The sequence below is a fragment of the Heptranchias perlo genome, chromosome 22 (assembly GCF_035084215.1).
Source record: "Heptranchias perlo isolate sHepPer1 chromosome 22, sHepPer1.hap1, whole genome shotgun sequence".
Classification (NCBI taxonomy): domain Eukaryota; kingdom Metazoa; phylum Chordata; class Chondrichthyes; order Hexanchiformes; family Hexanchidae; genus Heptranchias; species Heptranchias perlo.
Genome location: NC_090346.1, coordinates 48,081,913 through 48,106,408, shown reverse-complemented (window position 1 = coordinate 48,106,408; position 24,496 = coordinate 48,081,913). Strand labels below are relative to the sequence as shown.

General features: G+C 45.9%; 1 protein-coding gene across 1 annotated transcript in view; it reads left to right on the top strand.

The window, feature by feature from the left end:
• Positions 1-13,958, top strand: part of LOC137340770 (otoancorin-like) — a 41,291-nt gene extending 27,333 nt beyond the window's left edge. Inside the window, exons 25-28 of the mRNA XM_068003519.1 lie at positions 1,444-1,580; positions 6,274-6,371; positions 9,419-9,593; positions 11,280-13,958. Coding sequence (XP_067859620.1) covers positions 1,444-1,580; positions 6,274-6,371; positions 9,419-9,593; positions 11,280-11,350 — 481 coding nt within the window. The 3' untranslated portion in view covers positions 11,351-13,958. The remainder of the gene's footprint in view (positions 1-1,443; positions 1,581-6,273; positions 6,372-9,418; positions 9,594-11,279) is intronic.
• Positions 13,959-24,496: the final 10,538 nt, after the last annotated feature.

Here is a 24,496-nt window from a genome sequence, read left to right as displayed (position 1 = left end):
GACTGCCCTCAGGAACGGCATTAAACGTTTTTGTTCATAACTTCGTTAGGGCCATTTTTGATGTGGTGGGAAGGGGCAGAAATAGGGGTTGCCAACCCTCCAGGATTGCTCTGGAGTTTCCAGGAATTAAAGATAATCTCCAATACAAGAGTAAGGAAGTCTTACTACAATTGTACAGGGCTTTGGTGAGACCTCACCTGGAGTTCTGTGTACAGTTTTGGTCTCCTTATCTAAGGAAGGATATACTTGCCTTAGAGGCGGTACAACAAAGGTACACTAGATTGATTCCTGGGATGAGAGAGTTGTCCTATGAGTAGAGATTTAGTAGAATGGGCTTATACTCTCTGGAGTTTAGAAAAATGAGAGGTGATCTCTTTGAAACACAAGATTCTGAGAGGGCTTGACAGGGTAGATGCTGAGAGGCTGTTTCTCCTGGCTGGAGAATCTAGAACTAGGGGGCATGGTCTCAGGATAAGGGGTCGGCCATTTAAGACTGGGATGAGGAGGAATTTCTTCGCTCAGAGGGTTCTGAATCTTGGGAATTCTTGCTCAGTCGTTGAGTATATTCAAGGCTGAGTTGGATAGGTCTATTTTAATTTAATCCTTTGCCTTGACATATGGGAGCTCTCCTTACCCCTCTTACTAGCATTTCCCTGCTTTCTGTTGCTCAAAGCAAGAGAAGGCACTGAATTCCAGCTCTGTCAGCTCCCCATGTCCATGCAGTTGGTGAATGGAGCCCAGAGGCAGGTTGAGCAGCGAGTCATCCAAGGGTTTGCAGGTGAAGGGCCCTTGGAATGTATTTGTATAGCAAGCGTCAAATATATAAATATGTGGAATATTATAATGTAATTCAGGCAATTTCACAGAGGATAATTTTCACAAGAGCCAGGTCACTGAAAAATGATGGACTTTGATTTTGCATCTGGCCACCTTTGACCTTCGCTATTAGGCCGTGCAAAATATTTGAGACCGTTCCATTTTCACAACGAACTGGCAGATGTGAAATCTTTGAAAGTCAGGACCATGATTGACAGTGCCTGCATGTAATATATCATATGTGTGAGATATCCACCTCGCTATCTCAGGAGACAGCTGCAAGAAAAGTCCTTGTTTTGTTTTTGCATCCTCTTGATTTACATTTTTATTAAATGATCCTGGCACCCCTCATACTCCGCCTAGTTGCCCTGCGAGCATTAAGGATGAACCACACGATGTGGGACTGGAATCACGTGTAGGTCAGACAGGGTGTAGGCAGGTTCTCTTCCCTGTAGGACGTTAGTAAACTAGTTGGATTCTTACGACGAAAGGGCAGCTTTTATGGTCATACTCTGTTGCTCAGCTACAAATGACTGAATTTAATTTCACAACTTGCCGTGGTGGGATTTGAACTCATGGCCTCTGGGCTGCTAGTCCAGTGCACTCTGACTGTTGTGTTGTCTGCAGAGCTGCAGCTGCAAGGATTGGTGAGGTCGCCTGCAAAGTAGAGGTCCTCCAGGAATTGTTGAAGAAAGCGAGAAATGGTTTTGGAAGTGTCGGCGATTGGTACAACTCCATTCTCCAGGAGGTTGGAACGGTAGCAGGTCAGAGATTTAGCAAATTGGTGAGACAGAGTGTGAGACGGTGGGAAAAGACGATGTGAGGGAACAGCCCGAGCAAAAGGAGACAAACAGATACAGGACTTAAGAATATAAGAGATCAAGGAATGGCAAAAAGCTATTGTTCCCATCAAGCCCATTTCACTCCTCCATATACAATTTGCTCTATGACTCAATCCCTCCCACTACATCTCCTGAAGGAGGCACCAATCCTAAGAAGATAAAACTCTAAAAATCCTCCCTACCGCCCCCCCCGCCCCGGGCAATAAAACTGAATTGCAGTTTATTAATGGGATGGGATTAAGTAAAGTTAAAACAAAACTGAAATTGTGCAAAATGATGGAGAAAAGGAAAAACACAAAATTAGTATGTAAAAATAAATGAGGAGACCAAAATAATGAACTGAAGGAAGAAGAAAGCTGGGGAACAGAAAGGGCCGAATAACTCCAGTGTCATCCTGAGTTACACAGAACAGAAATCTTTTGGGTTTAATCACCAGTCTGTACTGCGTTAGCTGATCTCAGTTGGGGCATGGGGGGGAGCGGGGGGTGGGAGACAATTGAACTCAGTATCTGAGTTGAGGTGGAAATTTTTTTTAAAAATCACCCAATGCCCCTGATGCAAAAAGAAAATGGGTGGCTGTTGGGTGAGGATTGGATGGAGCTTCAATGGGGAGGGGGGGGGCAAAAGAGTGGGTGTGGGTTTGTGTGTGTGTGTGTGTGTGTGTGTGTGTGTGTGGACAGAGAGAGAGGATGTGGGCGACACTGGCAAGGCTGCATTTATTGCCCATCCCTAGTTGCCTTGAGGGATTGATTTAACCATGGAATCATGTGTAGGATAGACCTTCCCTGAAGGACGTAAGTGAACCAGTTGAGCTGTTATGACATCCCAGCAGCTTTCAATGCTTCCTTTCCTGGTGTGAGCCCCAAGCCCACAAGTTACCTGAATTACTGAAATTGATTACACACCTTGCCAAGAGGGTCAGGCACAGAGCATCAACGAGCTCCTTCAATCCAGAGGTGATTAGTTTGTTCAAGCAAGGACGTTGTTAGAAATGTGAATTTTGTGATATTACAGACAAAGTCCATAGTCCTGTACCTGTAGCCAAGAATGAATTCACATGCAGTCAAACGCTAGCAGATTTATTAATGGTTAAATGGACCTGAATAATCATCGAGATAACATTGGCCTTTGAGGATGCACATATTACAGCCAATTCAACCCTCCAGAGGCCTCCCTTCTTCATCTCCCAACTCATAGCACAGTGGTCTTGCATTTAGCTAAAAGACTATTTCATCACGATCCTCCATGACCCTTCTCCCACTCTCAATCTCCATTCTGACGCCTTATGGTCTCGAATTGTACGGAAAAACATTCATGTTTTAGGGTCAGCGAAACACAAAAGGAGCCATGCCACCAACACAACAATATTGAGTCTCCAGGTTAGAGTGATAAAATGAATCTAAATGTAAGCATGTGCAAGCCTGGCCTTAGAGACTTCTGCAATAACCTTTGGCACGGACACACTGTCAGTATTCCAACTTTAGGTTTAACAACTGAACTTAATATAAACGAAATATATGGTGTAGAATATAAGTAAATATTTTGTGTAAGATGGATTTCTTAACTATTTCTTAATCTTGCTGGGGGGGGGGGATTTTAACCTAACCCACGGGATTGGGTGCGATGCTGGTTTTACACCCTGACCAATATTGCTCTCTATTCACCTCAAAAGAGAGTAAAATCGGGCGGGTGTAAAACCAGCATTGCACCCGATCTCGTCAGTTTCCCAACGGGTGGGTTAGGTTCAAATCGGCCCCTTAATCACTAACATCACTACAATTGACTGGCTGTTTGAAGTTTCTGCTAAATGTCCGTGTTTATCTGACAGCACTGAAACGTGACCCCATTTCTGTGACAAGCCCTCGGCACGAGAAGCCTGTTGTCACCAGCCAGGTGCTGATGGAGGCCATGTTCAGAGAGCTGCTTCTCATGCACTGTCACAACACTTGGCCAGGTGGAGGGGAGCGATGCCAATTTCAAAACTGATCGCTTGAACTTGCATCTAACAACACGCTGGCCCCTGAATGCAGCCGCCCATATCAGAGTAACAGGAAAAGAAAAGGCTTAAAGTCAGCGAGAAGCCTCCAAAATTGCTCTTTTATTAAAAAAGAATGCGGCCGTGGCTCAGTATGAACATGCACCACCCCATGTGGTACAGACCAGGACAGTTCCAGGTTTGATTCCCGATCTGATCTTGGCCAAACCAGGTGTGGAAACGCTACAGTATCCACAGGGCAAGGGTAGAGGCAATCAGTCAGGGTTCGCACTCCTGATCACTATCTAGTGGCACCGCCTGCCCCCGCTCACTATCTAGTGACACCCCCTCTCCCCGCTCACTATCTAGTGACACCTTCTGCCCCCACTCACTACCTAGTGACACCCCCTCTCCCCACTCACTACCTAGTGACACCCTCTGCCCCCGCTCACTATCTAGTGACACCCTCTGCCCCCGCTCACTACCTAGTGACACCCTCTGCCCCCGCTCAGAACCTAGTGACACCCCCTCTCCCCGCTCACTATCTAGTGACACCCTCTGCCCCCGCTCACTATCTAGTGACACCCCCTCCCCCCGCTCACTATCTAGTGACACCCTCTGCCCCCACTCACTATCTAGTGACACCCCCTCTGCCCCCGCTCACTACCTAGTGACACCCTCTGCCCCGCTCACTATCTAGTGACACCCCCTCCCCCCGCTCACTACCTAGTGACACCCTCTGCCCCCGCTCACTATCTGGTGACACTCCCTGCCCCCACTCACTATCTAGTGACACCCCCTCTCCCCGCTCACTATCTAGTGACACCCTCTGCCCCCGCTCACTATCTAGTGACACCCTCTGCCCCCGCTCACTACCTAGTGACACCCTCTGCCCCCGCTCACTATCTAGTAACACCCTCTGCCCCCGCTCACTACCTAGTGACACCCTCTGCCCCCGCTCACTATCTAGTGACACCCCCTCCCCCTGCTCACTATCTAGTGACACCCCCTCCCCCCGCTCACTATCTAGCGACACCCCCTCCCCCGCTCACTATCTAGTGACACCCCCTGCCCCCGCTCACTATCTAGCGACACCCCCTCCCCCCGCTCACTATCTAGCGACACCCTCTGCCCCCGCTCACTATCTAGTGACACCCTCTGCCCCCGCTCACTATCTAGTGACACCCCCTGCCCCCGCTCACTATCTAGTGACACCCCCTGCCCCCGCTCACTATCTAGCGACACCCTCTGCCCCCGCTCACTATCTAGTGACACCCTCTGCCCCCGCTCACTATCTAGTGACACCCCCTCCCCCTGCTCACTATCTAGTGACACCCCCTCCCCCCGCTCACTATCTAGCGACACCCCCTCCCCCGCTCACTATCTAGTGACACCCCCTGCCCCCGCTCACTATCTAGCGACACCCCCTCCCCCCGCTCACTATCTAGCGACACCCTCTGCCCCCGCCCACTATCTAGTGACACCCTCTGCCCCCGCTCACTATCTAGTGACACCCCCTGCCCCCGCTCACTATCTAGTGACACCCCCTGCCCCCGCTCACTATCTAGCGACACCCTCTGCCCCCGCTCACTATCTAGTGACACCCTCTGCCCCCGCTCACTATCTAGTGACACCCCCTGCCCCCGCTCACTATCTAGTGACACCCCCTGCCCCCGCTCACTATCTAGTGACACCCCCTGCCCCCGCTCACTATCTAGTGACACCCCCTGCCCCCGCTCACTATCTAGTGACACCCCCTGCCCCCGCTCACTATCTAGTGACACCCTCTGCCCCCGCTCACTATCTAGTGACACCCTCTGCCCCCACTCACTATCTGGTGACACTCCCTGCCCCCCCTCCCTATCTAGTGACACCCCCCTGCCCCCGCTCACTATCTAGTGACACCCCCTGCCCCCGCTCACTATCTAGTGACACCCCCTGCCCCCGCTCACTATCTAGTGACACCCCCTGCCCCCACTCACTATCTAGTGACACCCCTGCCCCCGCTCACTATCTAGTGACACCTCCCTGCCCCCACTCACTATCTAGTGACACCCCCCCTGCCCCCGCTCACTATCTAGTGACACCCCCTGCCCCCACTCACTATCTAGTGACACCCCCTGCCCCCGCTCACTATCTAGTGACACCCTCTGCCCCCGCTCACTATCTAGTGACACCCCCTGCCCCCGCTCACTATCTAGTGACACCTCCCTGCCCCCACTCACTATCTAGTGACACCCCCTGCCCCCACTCACTATCTAGTGACACCCCCTGCCCCCGCTCACTATCTAGTGACACCCCCTGCCCCCGCTCACTAGAAAGTACAACTACTTGAAACAGATGAGAATAGACTGGGCTCGGTTGTCGTTCTCACCATAGTTGAGCTCAAAAGAGTTCTTCACCATCACCAGCCAATCACTCACAGCAATAGGACAGAATATTTACAATTGGTACACGGGTAAAACTCAAATCTTGAAACAATTCGTAGACTTCCAGCAGAAGGAGGTTTAATTAAAATGACCTGTTGATTAGAACTCAAAAGTTACTGATGTGCAGTAAACTGATCCCATTGAGGGAGGGGCAGGCCTTCCCTTTGGGTTGAGTCTTGCTCGCTGCTTATTGTGCTCCTCCTCTTCACAGCTGGGATGAGCAAAGAGGAGATCAGGATCCTGAATGAAGACTTGATGCCGTACTTTCAGCCGGAGGCAATAGCTGCTGTACCCAGTGAAGTATTTAAAGTGAGTAGAGAAAGAGCTTGCACCTTTCACCACCTCAGGACGTCCCAAAGCGCCTCACAGCCAATGAAGTACTTTTTGAAGTGTAGTCACTGTTGTAATGTAGGAAACGGGGCAGCCAATTTGCGCACAGCAAGATCCCACAAACAGCAATGTGATAGTGACCAGATAATCTGTTTTAATGATAAATAATGGCCAGGACACCTGGGGGAACTCTTTTGAAATAATGCCATGGGATCTTTTACGTCCACCTGAGAGGGCAGATGGGGCCTCAGTTTAACGTCTCATCCAAAAGGTGGCACCTCCGACAGTGCAGCCCTCCCTCAGTACTGCACTGGGGATGTCGGCCTAGATTTTGTGCTCAAATCTCTGGAGTGGGACACAGAGCTCATTATAAATCCTGACCCTGCTGTGAGCTGGTTAAGGCATCGGATCAAGACGGTTATTATTTTCAGCCTGAGGTTTTGCTTTAACTTTAGCAGTGCAGGGGATGCTTTGAAGTCCGAATGTAAAATTGTTTATTGTTGATGCTGCCCCCTCTCCTAGTGATCTAGTGAGTTACAGCTAGCAGTGGGAAAGTGGAGCTCTGTAACACTGGATATAGCCACACAGAGCACTTTGGGGCCTTTAGCAGATGAATGACTTAAAATGCCTCATTGAGTGGAGAAGTTAACGGCTACACATTGATTTCTTAAAACCTCCATTAACGTTAACCAAACAAGAACTGTTTTGTTTGGGACCAATGGCTTTCAAAGTCTGATTTGACTCCAATTTACATTCGGAGAGATCAAAAAATTTGTCTTTTTTTCCCTTTTTTAAAATTAATTCCTGGGATGTGGGCGTCGCTGGCGAGGCCGGCATTTATTGCCCATCCCCTAGTTCCCCCTGAGAAGGTGGTGGTGAGCCGCCCTCTATTTGAGCCGCTGCAGTCCGTGTGGTGAAGGTTCTCCCACAGTGCTGTTAGGAAGGGAGTTCCGGGATTTTGACCCAGGGACGATGAAGGAACGGCGATATATTTCCAAGTCGGGATGGTGTGTGACTTGGAGGGGAACGTGCAGGTGGTGTTGTTCCCATGTGCCTGCTGCCCATGTCCTTCTAGGTGGTAGAGGTTGTGGGTTTGGGAGGTGCTGTCGAAGAAGCCTTGGCGAGTTGCTGCAGTGCATCCTGTGGATGGTACACACTGCAGCCACGGTGCGCCGGTGGTGAAGGGAGTGAATGTTTAGGGTGCTGGATGGGGTGCCAGTCAAGCGGGCTGCTTTGTCCTGGATGGTGTCGAGCTTCTTGAGTGTCGTTGGAGCTGCACTCATCCAGGCAAGTGGAGAGTATTCCATCACACTCCTGACTTGTGCCTTGTAGATGGTGGAAAGGTAAAATGATGAATGGCCTGCAGCGATTTGCCGTCATTGTTTGCAGGGGATGACTGACACCCACAAACAGCAGGGTGATAATGACCAGATAATCAGTTTTAGTGATGTTGGTTGAGGGATAAATATTGGCCAGAACACCGGGGAGAGCTCCCCTGCTCTTCTTCGAAATAGTGCCATGGGATCTTTTACATCCATCCAAGAGGGCAGGTTTAAAATCTCATCCGAAAGACAGCACTTCTGACAGTGCAGCACTCCCTCAGTACTACACTGGGAGTGTCAGCCTGGATTATGGGCTCAAGTCCCTGGAGTGGGGCCTGAACGCATGACCTTCTGACTCAGAGAATGTAAGAAATAGGAGCAGGAGTAGGCCATACGGCCCCTCGAGCCTGCTCCGTCATTCAATCAGATCATGGCTGATCTTCGACCTCAACTCCACTTTCCCGCCCGATCCCCGTATCCCTTGATTCCCCGAGAGTCCAAAAATCTATCGATCTCAGACTTGAACATACTCAATGACTGAGCATCCACAGCCCTCTGGGGTAGAGAATTCCAAAGATTCACAACCTTCTGAGTGAAGAAATCCCTCCACATCTCAGTCCTAAATGGCCCACCCCTTATCCTGAGACTATGTCCTGTTGACCGGAGGTCACCGGTTATGGTTATTGGCTTAGTACAAAGAGGAGAAGAGTCAATTCTCTCTTAACTCTCAATTCGCTTAATTCACGTCGTTAGATCATATACATATATCTTATACGTCTGGTTAGATATAGACATGCAGTTTGCACCAGGTATACAGTTTTATACCCAAACTAGGATCTTAACGCACACCCACTAGGTTTCTCTGACACTCCCTGAGTGGTCACAGACTATAAAGACTAATACCCGAAAAGGAGAGCTGACGCTGGCCAGGCATTCCGTTCTCTCTCTCTTTCGACGTCGTCTCTACGTCCCTGACGTAGGTTCTTCCACTTCCGCGATGGTTGGTCTCTGGAGTCTTCGCTGGCTCCACGCCCGAGATTCTTCATTCTTATTCTGAATCTTATCTCTTCAAGCTGTGCTGTCACTCTCTCTCCCGTTGGTTTAGGCTTGCTCGCCTAGTCCATGTCTTCTCCTCATTGGCTCTGTCCCAAGGACTTAGGTAGCATTACCTCATTACTCCTTTTCTAAATAAGGACTTGTGTCTTATCCCATCTCCTTTGTCTTTCACAAAACTTAGCTAATTCAAACCGGTTCCAGCCAGATCAGGCCAGCGACTGAACTCAGGTTACTTCAGTTCAAAAGTTGCTTTTGCCTGTGTGTCAGCAGCTGGGGAATCTCCGGTTACTTCAGCCCCTGGCCAACAGTCCCCTAGTTGTAGACTCTCCAGCCAAGGGAAATAATCTCTCAGCATCTACCCTGTCAAGTCCCCGCAGAATCTTATATGTTTCAATGAGATCACCTCTCATTCTTCTAAACTCCAGAGAGTATAGGTCCATTCTACTCAACCTCTCCTCATAGGACAACCCTCTCATCCCAGGAATCGTTGCACCGCCTCTAAGGCAAGTATATCCTTCTTTAGGTAAGGAGACCAAAACTGAGAGGTGAGAGTGCTACCCACTGAGCTAAGGCTGAGTATCACAAGGAATGCTGGATTCACAATAGACAAACGGGTAATTTGTGCCTGTGTTTTTTTTTCCTCTGCAGGAGCTCTCTCCAAAACAGCTCTCAAATCTTGGACCCGAGAATGCAGCTGTCGTCACAGAGTCCCAGAAAGCTGCACTGAGCCCGGAACAGATTTTCAGCCTGCGGGCAGCAGCAGATGGAGCCGAATCAAACAATTTAAAAGAGACACTGCCCACTACTTCTCCAGTCACAGCTAGTGAGTGTATAACTCTTTCTGTGCGGAGCTGTAAATGTCCTATTGTACATGCAAGCAATTAGGAAAGCAAATGGTACATTGGCCTTTATTGCAAGGGGGTTGCTGCAGTTGTGTAGGGCTTTGGTGAGACCACACCTGGAGTACTGTGTACAGTTTTGGTTTCCTTACCTAAGGAGGGATATACTTGCCTTGGAGGCGGTACAATGAAGGTTCACTAGATTGATTCCTGGGATGAGAGGGTTGTCCTATGAGGAGAGGTTGAGTAGAATGGGCCGATACACTCTGGAGTTTAGAAGAATGAGAGGTGATCTCATTGAAACCTATAAGATTCTGAGGGGGCTTGACAGGGTAGGTGCTGAGAGGCTGTTTCCCCAGGCTGGAGAGTCTAGAACTACAGGGCATAGTCGCAGGATAAGGGGTCGGCCATTTAAGACTGAGATGAGGAGGCATTTCTTCACTCAGAGGGCTGTGAATCTTTGGAATTCTCTACCCCAGAGGGCTGTGGATGCTCAGTCGTTGAGTATATTCAAGGCTGAGAGGGATAGATTTTAGAATCTGAGGGAATCAAGGGATATGGGAATCGGGGGAGAAAGTGGAGTTGAGGTCAAAGATCAGCCATGATCTTATTCAATGGCGCAACAGGCCTGAGGGGCTGTGTGGCCTACTCCTGCTCCTATTTCTTATGTTCTTGTGCATCTGATACTTGTGGGTACATAACTGTCAATGCATTCAAGACTACAGGCACCAAACCGAGATTCCCCATTCAACTCAATATCCAAAACTCTGCTGCCTGTATCCTAACTCCCGCCAAGCCACGCTCACTCATCACCCCCTGTGCTCACTGACCTACATTGGCTCCCAGTCCACCAATGCCTCGATTTTAAAATTCTCATCCTCCTGTTTAAATCCCTCCACGGCCTCACCCCCTCCCTATCTCTGTAACCTTCTCCAGCCCTATCACCCTCCGAGATCTCTGCGCTCCTCCAATTCTGGCCTCTTGTCCATCCGCCACTCCCTTCGCTCCACCATCGGCGGCCGTGCCTTCAGCTGCCTGGGCCCTAAGCTCTGGAATTCCCTCCCTAAACCTCTCCGCCTCTCCCTGCTGCTTTAAGACGCTCCTTAAAACCTGCCTCTTTGACCAAACTTTTGGTCACCTGTCCTGATATCTCCTTCTTTGTCTTTGCCCCGGTGTCAATGTTTGTCTGATTGTTTGATAATCGCTCCTGTGAAGAGTCTTGGAACTTTTTACTATGTTAAAGATGCTATATAAATGCAAGTTGCTCTTGTTGAAGCCTCCATCAGCAGTTAAAAGTTGTTTAAAGTGAGTTGTGATGATCTGGAATGCGCTGCCTGAAAGGGCGGTGGAAGCAGATTCAATAGTAACTTTCAAAAGGGAATTGGATATATACTTGAAAAGAAAAAAATTGCAGGGCTATGGGGAAGGAGAGGGGGAGAGGAACTAATTGGATAGCTCTTTCAAAGGGCCGGCAAAGGCACGATGGGCCAAAAGGCCTCGTGTGCTGTAAGATTCTATGATTATGAAATATAAATCATTTTGGAGATTAAAAGAAACATCGCAAAGTGCTGGAACTGTGAGATAAATATTCCGTACGATATATTTCTGTGTTGCACTGATTAATTTGCCTTCCATTTTTAATACTTTGTTTTAATTAAATTTCTTAACAGGTTCGACATTTCACAGTGGAAATTGCCTCTTGCTTTGGGCTGCCTGTACCATCCAGTATTTTTTTGTCTGAAGACCAGCCTACTGGCGAGGACCCGTGCTCCCACGCACAATATCTGTACGTTGTAATCCTTTAATGGTGTAGATACAGGTGTGAATGTATCATTGCTAAGCTGTAAAGTGATGAATTTTCGGAGAGCTAAATAAGTATTCGTGTTATGTTTTACGATCAAAATATACCTACCATCTCTTCATCACTTCCCATTGTTAATGTTCATTTGTTACTGCAATATGTTCCTACAGAACCGAACGTTAAACTGGAGCAGATTGCCGCCCAGTTAGCGGCCCAGGAGGTTTTTTTATTTGTACTCTGGATGTGGGCCATGCAAGCCATGTGTTGCTTGTCCCTAGTTGCCTTGTGAGGGCATTCAAAGTCAACCATATAATCTAGCACTGGAGTCACATATAGGCCCAGACCAGGTCGGCTCGGCAGACTTCCTTCCCTGAAGGTTGTTAATGAACCAATTGTTTTTCTTATGATAATCTGTCAGATTTCATGGTCATTTTTCTGGTGCCTGTCCGTAAATTACCAGATTTATTAAATTCACTTTCACAACTTGCCGTGGCGGGATTTGATCTCGTGCACTCTGGGCTGCTGGAGTGCTCAACAGGAACCTTGTAACCGCAAAATAGAGAATTCATATCAACTGGCAAGTCTAATGCGATCTAGTGGCCAGCACGTCCCTGTGATAGGGAGAAAGAACTTGCATTTATATAGCACCTTTTGTGACCTTAGGATGTTCCAAAGCCCTGAACAGCCAATGAAGTACTTTTGAAGTGTAATCACTGTTGTAATGTCGGAAATACGGCAGCCAATTTGCTCACAGCAAGATCCCACAAACAGCAATGTGATAATGATCAGATAATCATTTTTTAGTGATGTTGGTTGAGGGATAAATATTGGCCAGGACACCGGGGAGAACTCCCCTGCTCTTCTTCAAATAGTGCCGTGGGATTTTATAAATCCACCTGAGAGGCAAACGGGACCTCAGTTTGACATCTCATCTGAAAGACGGCACCTCAGACACTGTGGCACTCCTTCAGTACTACACTGGGAGTGTCAGCCTAGCTTTTGTGCTCAAGCCTCTGGAGCGGGGCTTGAATCCAGAGATAAGAGGGCTGCCCACTGAGCCACGACTGAAACATTTCTGCGCAGTCACGTTGCCCAACATTAGGTACAGGAGGGAGAAAGAAACAAAATATGGAGAACCTGGCTCCCCCATTTGTGGTCCTGCCAAGTGACACAGTTGTCTGTGTTCTGATTTCCCATTTATATTGCTGGGCAGACCGTACCCAAACAAACTGTGCACATGCAAGATCTGGTCATCCATGGCCGATACATGAACGTGCGAGAACGCAACTGGGTGGGGGAGGGCATAAATGGTCATCGGGAGATGGCACCCCCATTTTCCTCTTCTCTTCCCCCCCCTCCCCCATCCCCCAACAACCATCAGTTTCAAAAACACTCTCAGTCGGCAGTTTTCCAAAGCAAGCAGACACTGATTCACCTGCGAATCCCACATCCAATTATCTATTAGGCAGGACATCAGGCTGATGCGGGGTTTTCATATTCCATTAACAACAACAACAACTTGCATTTATATAGCGCCTTTACCGTAGTAAAACATCCCAAGGTGCTTCAAAGGACCGATTATCAAACAAAACTTGACACCGGGCCGCATGAGGAGATATTAGAACAGGTGAGCAAAAGCTTGGTCAAAGAGATAGGAGCGTCTTAAAGGAGGAGAGAGAGAGGTAGAGGGGTTTAGGGAGGGAATTCCAGAGCTTAGGGCCCAGGCAGCTGAAGGCACGGCCGCCAATGATGGAGCGATGAAAATCGGGGATGCACAAGAGGCCAGAATTGGAGGAGCGCAGAGATCTCGGAGGGTTGTAGGGCTGGAGAATAGTTTTAGCAGTAAAATATATTTGTACAGGCAAAAATTCAAATAACTGCAAGGTCACAAATCTTTGGCTGTTCCGTTGTATATTTTATTGTCCAAGAGCTCTCCCTTGTGTAACCCACGAGATATTTTGTTTTTCACGTATTAATATGGATATATATTTTAGTGTTAAACTGCACAAGTGAGTTGGGCACCTGGTCTGTCACCTGGAGTTGAATCCAGCGTAGACCAATGGGTTGAAAGTCTCTGTTGGCCGTAAGGTCCTGTATGGAATGAGTTCGGGCAGCCTCAGGCCAGTTGCTGCCAGGTGTAGACACACATGGTCAAACTGCCCGAAATGTCACTCAGCGAGGCCGCGGGACGGCTGGTCTGGGGAAAAATAAAGATCCTGCGACTTCCAATGGAGGGAGCACTTTCTGCAGAACTGCTGTTCCCAACTGAGACACGAACACAAAGTGAGCACAAAATGGATGTTCTTTCAACTTACTGATCACTTAAGGATGTGATGGACCAGACTGATTGGAGGGGTTTTTTAAAAAAAAACTACCTGTGGAAATCTGGCCGGTTGCAGAAAACATGAATGGTTTCGAGATTTGGAGCTTCGAGCACTTCAGTTTGCACTTTCTGTCATGTTTGTAAATGGTCATTAGCTTTTCACTGCTGAAAATGTGCGATTGCATGTAAATCGTGTGCTGTAAATATAGATTAACATTCACTTTGCATTTGTTCTGCTCTTTCTTGTACTGGCTGAACTGAAGGGTTGCTGTTCTTGGATTCACACAGAAAATGGCTTTGAGGCTCCATGTGCAAAATATACTAGAAAAGAGAAGGCTGAGGGGTGACCTGGTAGAGGTCTTTTAGATTATGAAAGGGTCTGATAAGGTATATGTAGAGACAATGTTTCCACTTGTGGGGGAGAACAAAACTAGAGGCCATAAATATAAGATAGTCACTAATAAATTCAATAGTGAATTCAAGAGAAACTTCTTTACCCAGAGAGGGTTAGAATGTGAAACTTGCTACCACATGGAGTAGTTGAGACAAATAGCATAAATGCATTTAAGAGGAAGCTAGATAAATGCATGAGGGAGAAAGGAATAGAAGGATATGCTGATTGTGTTAGATGAAGAGGGGTGGGAGGAGGCTCGTGGGGAGCATAAACACCGGCATAGACCAGTTGGGCCGAATGGCCTGTTTCTGTGCTGTACGTTCTATGTATACCATGTTGTACCTCTCCCCATCCATCCGCATGGATAAAAAAAACACTGTCTAGACTCACTTGGACATTGGTTTTTTGTTGAAGATACTTGAACCATATCCCAGGATGATGGTGTACCCTCAGGTTTAATGAGGGGAGAAAATTGAGGGAATAATATTGGCTTCATATTTCAAAACCGTACAACATCAACAACAACTTGAATTTATATAGCACCTTTAACGTAGTAAAGTGTCCCAAGGCGCTTTACAGGAGTGTCATCAAACAAAATTTGACTTTAAGCCACATAAGGCAATATTAGGACAGGTGACCAAAAGCTTGGTCAAAAAGGTAGCTTTTAAGGAGCGTCTTAAAGGAGGAGGGAGAGGCGGAGAGGTTTAGGGAGGGAATTCCAGAGATTAGGGCCTAGACAGCTGAAGGCACGGCCGCCAATGGCGGAGCGATGAAAATCGGGGATGCGCAAGAGGCCAGAATTGGAGGAGCGCAGAGATCTCGGAGGGTTGTAGGGCTGGAGGAGGTTACAGAGATAGGGAGGGGCCGAGGCCATGGAGGGATTTGAAAACAAGGATGAGAATTTTAAAGGACAACATGAAGATAAATAAATCTTGACAAACAACTTATTCAACATTTTGGGCTGGATTGCCCCTTGTGATCCCACCCAACATCAGGTGAGAATGAGGGAACATTCATTGGCCTTGGAGATGGCACGGCCCAGCTTCACCAGAATGATACCAGGGTTTAAAAGGTTAAACTATGAGGACAGGTTGCATAAACTTGGCTTGTATTCACTTGAGTTTGGAAGGTTGAGGGGCGATCTAAACGAGGTCTTTAAAATTATAAAGAAATTCGATAGGGTAGATACAGAGAAACTATTTCCTCTGGTGGGAGAATCCAGAACAAGGGGGGGCATAATCTTAAAATTAGAGCTAGGCCCTTTTGGAGTGAAATCAGGAAGCACTTTTTCACACAAAGGGTAGTGGAAATCTGGAATTCTATCCCCGAAAAAGCCTATGGACGCTGGGGGTCAATTGAAATTTACAAGACTGAAATCGATAGATTTTTGTTTGGTAAGAATATCAAGGGATATGAAGCAAAGGCAGGTAAGTGGAGCTGAGGCAAAGGTCAGTCAATGGCAGAACAGGCTCGAGGGGCTGAATGGACTCCTCCTATTCCTATGCTCTTGTGTCTGTGCACAGTTTTATCAAAGGCTTTCTGGAAATCCAACTAAATGACATCCACTGGACTTAATCATAGTCTCAAAAAACTCAAATCAAGTTAGTGACGCATGACTTGTGCATCTTAAAGCCATGATGGGGTATATCAATAACTACAGTGAGTGCTGATTTATAACATCTTGTGTAACAGATTCTAATATCTTAATTGTTACAGTTTGGGCTTTCCCTCTCCTCCCCATCTGTTTCTCATCTAAACAGCTTAACGACAGTTTCCATAAGCAGACTGAGTCTCTAATGAAACAAATGCTGTGTTTTTTGTTCTCTGCTGTATTGGGGTTAGAATAGCCCAGGTCTAACAATTAACCACTGCTGAGGCAAATTACTCATGGAGAATACTGGGGATGCCCAAGATAAATTCCATCACCTTGGAGAGCAAGAAATATTACATCGTTTTATGCAGGCTAAATTACTATTCGGATTTATTTACAAGTAAAATGACGGAAACAACAGGCAAACTACTGCACATAAAAAGAAAGACTTGCATTTATATAGGACTTTACACAACCTCAGGATGTCCCAAAGTGCTTTACAGCCAATTAACTACTTTTTTTGAAGTGTTGTCACTGTTGTAATGTCGGAAACGTATCACAATACATATATGAGAGAATTAAAATCAGTCCACAAGGGGTTGATATACTCCTTTCAGAAAGCTGCCTTTTGACAATCTCTTTGAATGTCTCAGTTCCTTTGGACAAATCAGATGAGCTTTTTCTTCCCCTTGATAGAGTCCATAGTCTTTTGAAATGAGTTGCTAATCACAGAATACATGGGTTTCCAGAAAGTAAAGTGTAGGTGTGACCATGTCAGAACTAAAGACCACCAGTCACCCCTGGGATGTATATCCAATGGACTTTCTTTGATGTGAAGCCACTTTTTTGAAGCAATCAAGCAAACAAAAATGCTCACAACCTTGGCAAACAAATAGATAATGGCTTGTAACTGCTGGCTTCTTTCATATATTCTTCCAAGACTGGTCTTCACACATAGACCATAACAGGAACAACATCTGTCAGTCCGGCTGCATACATTAACATTTCAAACTTGCTACCCTGGCCATCAAAGTTGGTTTATCTTAACGGACTTTCTCAATCAAAGGTATTAGCTTTTTTTTTTGCAGCCTCATTGTCCCTTGTCTTTCAGTCTATATCTAGCTAAAACAACCTCCATCTTAGAACCTAGCTTCCTGAAATTATATAAAATAAAGACAGAAAGTCCTATTTTGTCACACACCCTACAACTGGAGGTTAAGCTCACCTGCTTACTTATAGGGACCGATTTCCCCCCTTTTTAAATAACCAGACCACATGATCCTCCAATCCCGAGGGACCGCCCCTGACCACAATAAGCTATTGAAAACACCAATCAATGATTCACATACAACTTCCCCATCTGCTTAAGAATCTAGGATAAATTGAATCCAGTCCTGCGGGACTATCGATCTTAAGTCCATTAACCTTGGTTAACATCATGTCGAAACAGCTATCCCAATAAAACTTAATTCTTTCCAGGCGTGAAAACAAGGTGCAAAATATTTATTCAACTCATTAGCCGTCTCTTTATCCGTGTTCATAATCTATCCTGACATATCTTTTACTGAATACTAAATCCAATTCCCCTCTTTGGTAGTATTCCCAACATGTTGAGTCAGGAAAAAGTAATTAATGGTTTCATTACACTACATGACAATCTCCCCTCAGCTGTCCCATCTCAGACCACCTAAGAGATAGATATTTGCAATGCCCAATATTAATGGCTCTACTCTCCTGTTCTAATTTGCTTATGAAGCTCTCTATCTCTTCAGTCTGTTGTCCTGAAGGCTTAAGACAGATACCAGTTATCACCCTGAGACTTATCCTTGCCTTCCACTGTATCCAAACCATTTCCACTGATTCTTTTTGATGATCTAGAATCTTCTTCTCAATTCAACTTTTACAAATAGAACTACACCTTTCCATTCTCTACCTCCCTCTAAAATATTTTATAACCCTTCATTTGCATTTCTACTGTAATATTAATGCTAACCTATGTTTCTGTGATACCAATTAGATCTAAATTCTCAGTCACAGCATGTACCTTTAACTCCAGCAGTTTGTTCCCAGTTTTTCCTAGTATTACCCCCTCAATGATTCATCTGGGCTCTTTTTGGCACTTGCTCTGATCCTTAAACTATATCCTCCTAAGTTATTTAAACTAGTTGAAGTTTTAGATTTTAAAAGATTACAAGCAGGTCCAGATGCAATGGGAAATGGGCAGATGTTATTTATTTTAGATAAATGTAGTGCTATAATTGTGGGAGAGGCAACGCCAAGCACGTGTACAGCATGCAGGGTTGTGTACTCAAGGTTGTTGAACGGGATAAAGCTCTAGGTGTTTCACTACATGAGTCTCTGAAGGTCCACAACCAGTGAGGCTATCGCAAAAGCAAATAGAGTTCAGATGTATTTACAGGACAATCAAATACAAAACAAAAAGTCTTTCTATAAGGCCTTGGTTGGGCCTCATTTAAAATACTGTGCCCAGTTTTGGTCCCCTGACATGGTGGGTGATATAAAGGTCTTGGAGAGGGTTCAGGGGTGAACCACTTGATTAATACCTAGTTTAAAGGGCCCTCAGTTACCACAATAGGCTTAGAGAGATGGGCCATTTTACTCTAGGAAAGCAAAGACTTCAAGTAGATTTGATTGCGATATTTAACATAATAAAAGGGTTAGTTTCAGTCCACGTGGACAGGCCATTTGAGTTAGATGGGTTAGCGAGGACCAGGGGACATGAATATAAGTTATATAAGTATAGTAGGTTAGATGTCAGGAAGTATTTCTTATGAGAGAGCCACTGGCTCATGCAGTGAGAGTGGATTTGCTGCCAGTATTGGAAAGGGAGCTGGACGACATAGATACCTATAGAAGGGATTATGGGATTAGATTAGACAGGGCTTGATGGCCGGCGCGGACACGATGGGCCGAAGGGCCTCTATCCGTGCTGTATAACTATGACTCTAAGAACATAAGAACATAAGAAATTGGAGCAGGAGTAGGCCAATCGGCCCCTCGAGCCTGCTCCGCCATTCAATAAGATCATGGCTGATCTGATCCCAACCACAAATCTAAAGAACACAAGAAGTAGGAGCAAGACCTGGCCACACAGCCCCTGGGCCCTCTCCGCCACCCACAGAGCATTGACCGATCCGAACTCAGCTTCATGTCCAATTTCCTGCCCGCTCCCCATAACCCCTAATTCCCTTTACTTCTAGAAAACTGTCTATTTCTGTTTTAAATTTATCTAATGATGTAGCTTCCACAGCTTCCTGGGGCAGCAAATTCCACAGACCTACCACCCTCTGAGTGAAGAAGTTTCTCCTCATCTCAGTTTTGAAAGAGCAGCCCCTTATTCTAAGATTATGCCCCCTAGTTCTAGTTTCACCCATCTTTGGGAACATCCTTACTGCATCCACCCGATCAAGCCCCTTCACAATCTTATATGTTTCAATAAGATCGCCTCTCATTCTTCTGAACTCCAATGAGTAGAGTCCCAATCTACTCAACCTCTCCTCATATGTCCGCCCCCTCATCCCCGGGATTAACTGAGTGAACCTTCTTTGTACTGCCTCGAGAGCAAGTATGTCTTTTCTTAAGTATGGAGACCAAAACTGTATGCAGTATTCCAGGTGCGGTCTCACCAATACCCTATATAACTGCAGCAATACCTCCCTGTTTTTATATTCTATCCCCCTAGCAATAAAAGCCAACATTCCGTTGGCTTTCTTGATCACCTGCTGCACCTGCATACCAACTTTTTGATTTTCTTGCACTAGGACCCCCAGATCCCTTTGTACTGCAGTACTTTCCAGTCTCTCGCCATTAAGAAAATAACTTGCTCTCTGATTTTTCCTGCCAAAGTGCATAACCTCACATTTTCCAATATTATATTGCATCTGCCAAATCTCCGCCCACTCACCCAGCCTGTCTATATCCCCCTGCAGGTTTTTTATGTCCTCCTCACTCTCTACGTTCCCTCCCATCTTTGTATCATCTGCAAATTTTGATATGTTGCACTCAGTCCCCTCCTCCAAATCGTTAATATAGATTGTAAAGAGTTGGGGACCCAGCACCGACCCCTGTGGAACACCACTGGTTACTGGTTGCCAGTCCGAAAATGAACCATTTATCCCAACTCTCTGCTTCCTGTTCGATAACCAATCCTCCACCCATGCCAGAATGTTACCCCCAATCCCGTGATTTTTTATCTTAAGTAATAATCTTTTATGTGGCACCTTGTCGAATGCCTTCTGGAAGTCTAAATACACTATGTCCACTGGTTCCCCTTTATCCACCCTGTACGTTATATCCTCAAAGAACTCAAGCAAATTTGTCAGACATGACTTCCCCTTCATAAAGCCATGCTGACTTTGTCCTATTAAATTATGCTTATCTAAATGTTCCGTTACTGTCTCCTTAATAATAGACTCCAAAATTTTACCCACCACAGATGTTAAGCTAACTGGCCTATAATTTCCAGCCTTCTGCCTACTACCCTTTTTAAATAACGGTGTTACATTAGCAGTTTTCCAATCTGCCGGGACCTCTCCTGAGTCCAGGGAATTTTGGAAAACTATCACCAAAGCATCCACAATCCCTACTGCCACTTCCCTCAAGACCCTAGGATGGAAGCCATCAGGTCCAGGGGATTTTTCCGCTTTGAGTCCCATTATTTTACTGAGTACCATCTCCTGAGTGATTTTAATCGTATTTAGCTCCTCCCCCCGTAGAGTCCCCTGTTTGTCCAGTGTTGGGATATTCTTAGTGTCCTCTACCGTAAAGACTGAAACAAAATATTTGTTCAGCATTTTTGCCATCTCCATGTTTCCCACCATTAATTTCCCGGTCTCATCCTCTAAGGGACCTACGTTTGCCTTAGCCACCCTTTTTCTTTTTATATAACTATAGAAACTCTTGCTATCTGTTTTTATATTTTTTGCTAATTTCTTTTCATAATCTAACTTCCCTTTCTTAATCAATCCTTTAGTTACTTTTTGTTGTCTTTTGAAGAATTCCCAATCTTCTATCGTCCCACTAAGTTTGGCTACCTTATATGTCCTTGTTTTTAGTCGGATACTATCCTTGATTTCTTTACTTAGCCACGGATGGCTGTCATTTCTTTTACACCCTTTTTTCCTCAGTGGAATATATTTATTTTGAAAGTTGTAAAATAACTCCCTAAATGAACACCACTGCTCATGTACCGTCTTACCCTTTAATCTATTTCCCAGTCCACTTTAATCAATTCCGCTCTCATACCATCATAGTCTCCTTTATTCAAGCTCAGTACGCTTGTTTGAGAATCAACCTTCTCACCCTCTAATTGGATATGGAATTCAACCATGTTGTGGTCGCTCGTTCCAAGGGGATCCTTAACTAGGACATTATTAATTAATCCTGACTCATTACACAGGACCAGGTCCAAGGTTGCCTGCCCCCTAGTTACATACTGCTCAAGAAATCCATCCCTGATGCACTCAATGAACTCAATGAACTCGTCCTCAAGGCTGCTCTGCCCAATTTGATTTGTCCAGTTAATATGATAATTAAAATTCCCCATAATTATAGCTGTTCCCTTATTACATGCCCCGACTATTTCCTGATTAATACTTCTTCCAGCAGAGTTGCAACTATTAGGAGGCCTATATACTACGCCCACTAATGTTTTTTTCCCCTTATTATTCCTTATCTCCACCCAAACTGTTTCATTATCTTGATGCTTTGTCCCAATATCATTTATCTGTATTACAGTGATTCCTTCCTTTATTAACATAGCCACCCCACCTCCCCTTCCTTCCTGCCTGTCCTTCCTGATTGTTAAATACCCTGGCATATTTAATTCCCAGTCGTTGTCACCCTGCAGCCATGTTTCTGTAATGGCCACAAGATCATACCCATACGTAGTTATTTGTGCCGTTAACTCGTCCATTTTGTTACGAATGCTACGTGCATTCAGATAAAGAACTTTCAAATCTGTTTTGTGACGCTTAGTTCCTGCTTTTTCCTTTTTTAACACTTTACCTATTACTCCATACCTTCTGTCCCTTCCTGTTACGCTTTCCTCTCTCTCCCTGCTCAGGTTCCCAACCCCCTGCCACTTTAGTTTAAACCCTCCCCAACAGCACTAGCAAACACTCCTCCTAGGACAGCGGTCCCGGCCCTGCCCAGGTGCAGACCGTCCGGTTTGTACTGGTCCCACCTCCCCCAGAACCGTTTCCAGTGTCCCAGGAATTTGAATCCCTCCCCCTTGCACCATTCCTCTAGCCACGTATTCATTTGAAATATCCTCCTATTTCTACTCTGACTAGCACGTGGCACTGGCAGCAATCCTGAGATTGCTACCTTTGAGGTCCTATTTTTTAATTTACCTCCTAACTCCCTATATTCTGCTTTTAGGACCTCATCCCCTTTTTTACCTATATCGTTGGTGCCTATGTGCACCACGACAGCTGGCTGTTCGCCCTCCCCCTCCAAAATGTTCTGTAGCCGCTCCGAGACGTCCTTGATCCTTGCACCAGGGAGGCAACACACCATCCTGGAGTCTCGGTTGCGGCCGCAGAAACGCCTGTCTATTCCCCTTACAATTGAGTCCCCTATCACTATAGCTCTTTCACTCTTTTTTTTTCCCCTTATGAGAAGGTAGCTGGGCTGCGCCTCAGTGGTAGCACGCTCGCCTCTAAATCAAGAAGATGTTTGGTTCAAGCCCCACTCCAGAAACTTGAGCACATAATCTCGGCTGATACTGTAGTCCAGTACTGAGGGAATGCTGCACTGTTAGAGGCAGATGTTAAACTGAGACCCCTTCTACCCTCTAAAGGTGGATGTAAAAGATCCCATGGTACTATTTGATAGAAGAGCAGGGGAGTTCTCTCCTACCCAATATTTATCCCTCAACCAATACCCCTAAAACAGATTATCTGGTCATTGCTGTTTGTGGGACTTTGCTGTGTGTAAATTGGCTGCCACATTTCCTTACACTACACTTCATTGGCTGTAAATCGCTTTGGGAACTCCTCAGGGAATAAAAAGCCCTATATCAATGCAAATTCTTTCCTTTCTTTTACCCCACCTGTCATTTATTGCCCTTTCAGTAAAGACATTCTTCCTAGGCTGTGTTTTAAAATGTAGTTACCATTATCTCCATTTATGTCCTCTGAAACTACCTTTCTTGCTTAATATTGAGCAATATTCTGGATTTTCTTTATCTACACCATTTAATATTATATGAGGCTTAACAAGATCCTCCCTTAACCGCCTTCTCTCCGGGGTTTACGGGAAAATTCCAACGGAAGATCCGGACAAACCTCTGTGCAAATTCACCCCCCCATTGTCTTCTTTGAGGCGCAGTTCCGAGATCCAGGCGTTGTCCAGGATATCAACCCGGACCCGCTATAAATAACTCATTAACCCGGGACAGGCACCAGTCCCGACCCCACCCTGCGCTCGTCGGTTTATAGAAGCTGTTACTCGCGATGGTCAGCGGTGCTGTCAGTCACTTCCCTTTGGCAGAAACATTACATCTGGCACCTCTTAAATTAATCTCACTCCTTCTTGTGATGTAGTTGTTTTAAAAACAATCTGTCAAATGCAAAATACATTTTGCAAAGGTGAATTCAGGCGCGACCTGTTTTCTAATCGTTAAACGAGGCACTCCCTGTAGCTTTAATTTAAGAATGATCAATGAACTATTCACATGGTTAAAGACAGGCTGAAAGAATCATTGCAGGCAACTGAAAACAAACAGTCTGAAACCCAGCATCGCCAACGATATAAGGGAGTGAGCAGCGCAATAAGAATATTATAATTTAGAACTAACGCAATTAGCATCAATCCAGATAGTTCAAAGGACGGCTGAGTATTACGTGTCCTGGCAGGGAGTTGCTGGGAAGGAAAGGGATGCCTTGCTTACTGCTGTGTGCTTCCGCGACCGGTGAGCACCGCAGGGCACATTGGACACGGTATCATGGAACCATACAGCACAGAAGGAGGCCATTCGGGCCATCGTGCCTGTGCTGGCTCTTTGAAAAAACTTTCTCAATTAGTCCCACTCCCCTGGCTCTTATGATTTAATTTTATAAGTTACATTTTTTTATAATTTATTAGTTGTGCGCCTCTTAAAAAAGGGGCATTTTTGTTAGAATCGTAGAAATTTACAGCGCAGAAGGAGAGGCCATTCGGCCCATCGTGTCTGTGCCGGCCGAAAAAGAGCCTTCCAGCCTAATCCCACTCTCCAGCTCTTGGTCTGTAGCCCTGTAGGTCACGGCACTTCAAGTGCACATCCAAGTACGTTTTAAATGAGTTGAGGGTTTCTGCCTCTACCACCCTTTCAGGCAGTGAGTTCCAGACCCCCACTAACCCTCTGGGTGAAAAAGTTTCTCCTCAACTCCTCTCTAATCCTTCTGGCAATTATTTTAAATCTATGCCCCCTGGTTATTGATCTCTTTGCTAAGGGAAAAGATCCTTCCTATCCACTCTAGGCCCCTCATAATTTTATATTATATAAGTTTTTTGTTTATTTGTTGACACTGGGGGCAAGCAACTCAGTGTCTCCTTATGGGTTTCATTAAGAAAAGGCACAGTTCTCCTTGAAACAGAGATGGTTGCGAGGAGATTTGATAGAGGTATTCAAAATCATGAAGGGTCTAGACAGGGAAGATAGAGAGAAACTGTTCGCATTGGCGGAAGGGTCAAGGACCAGAGGACATAGATTTAAGGTGATTGGCAAAAGAACCAAAGGTGAAGTGAGGAAAAACTTTTTTACACAGCGAGTGG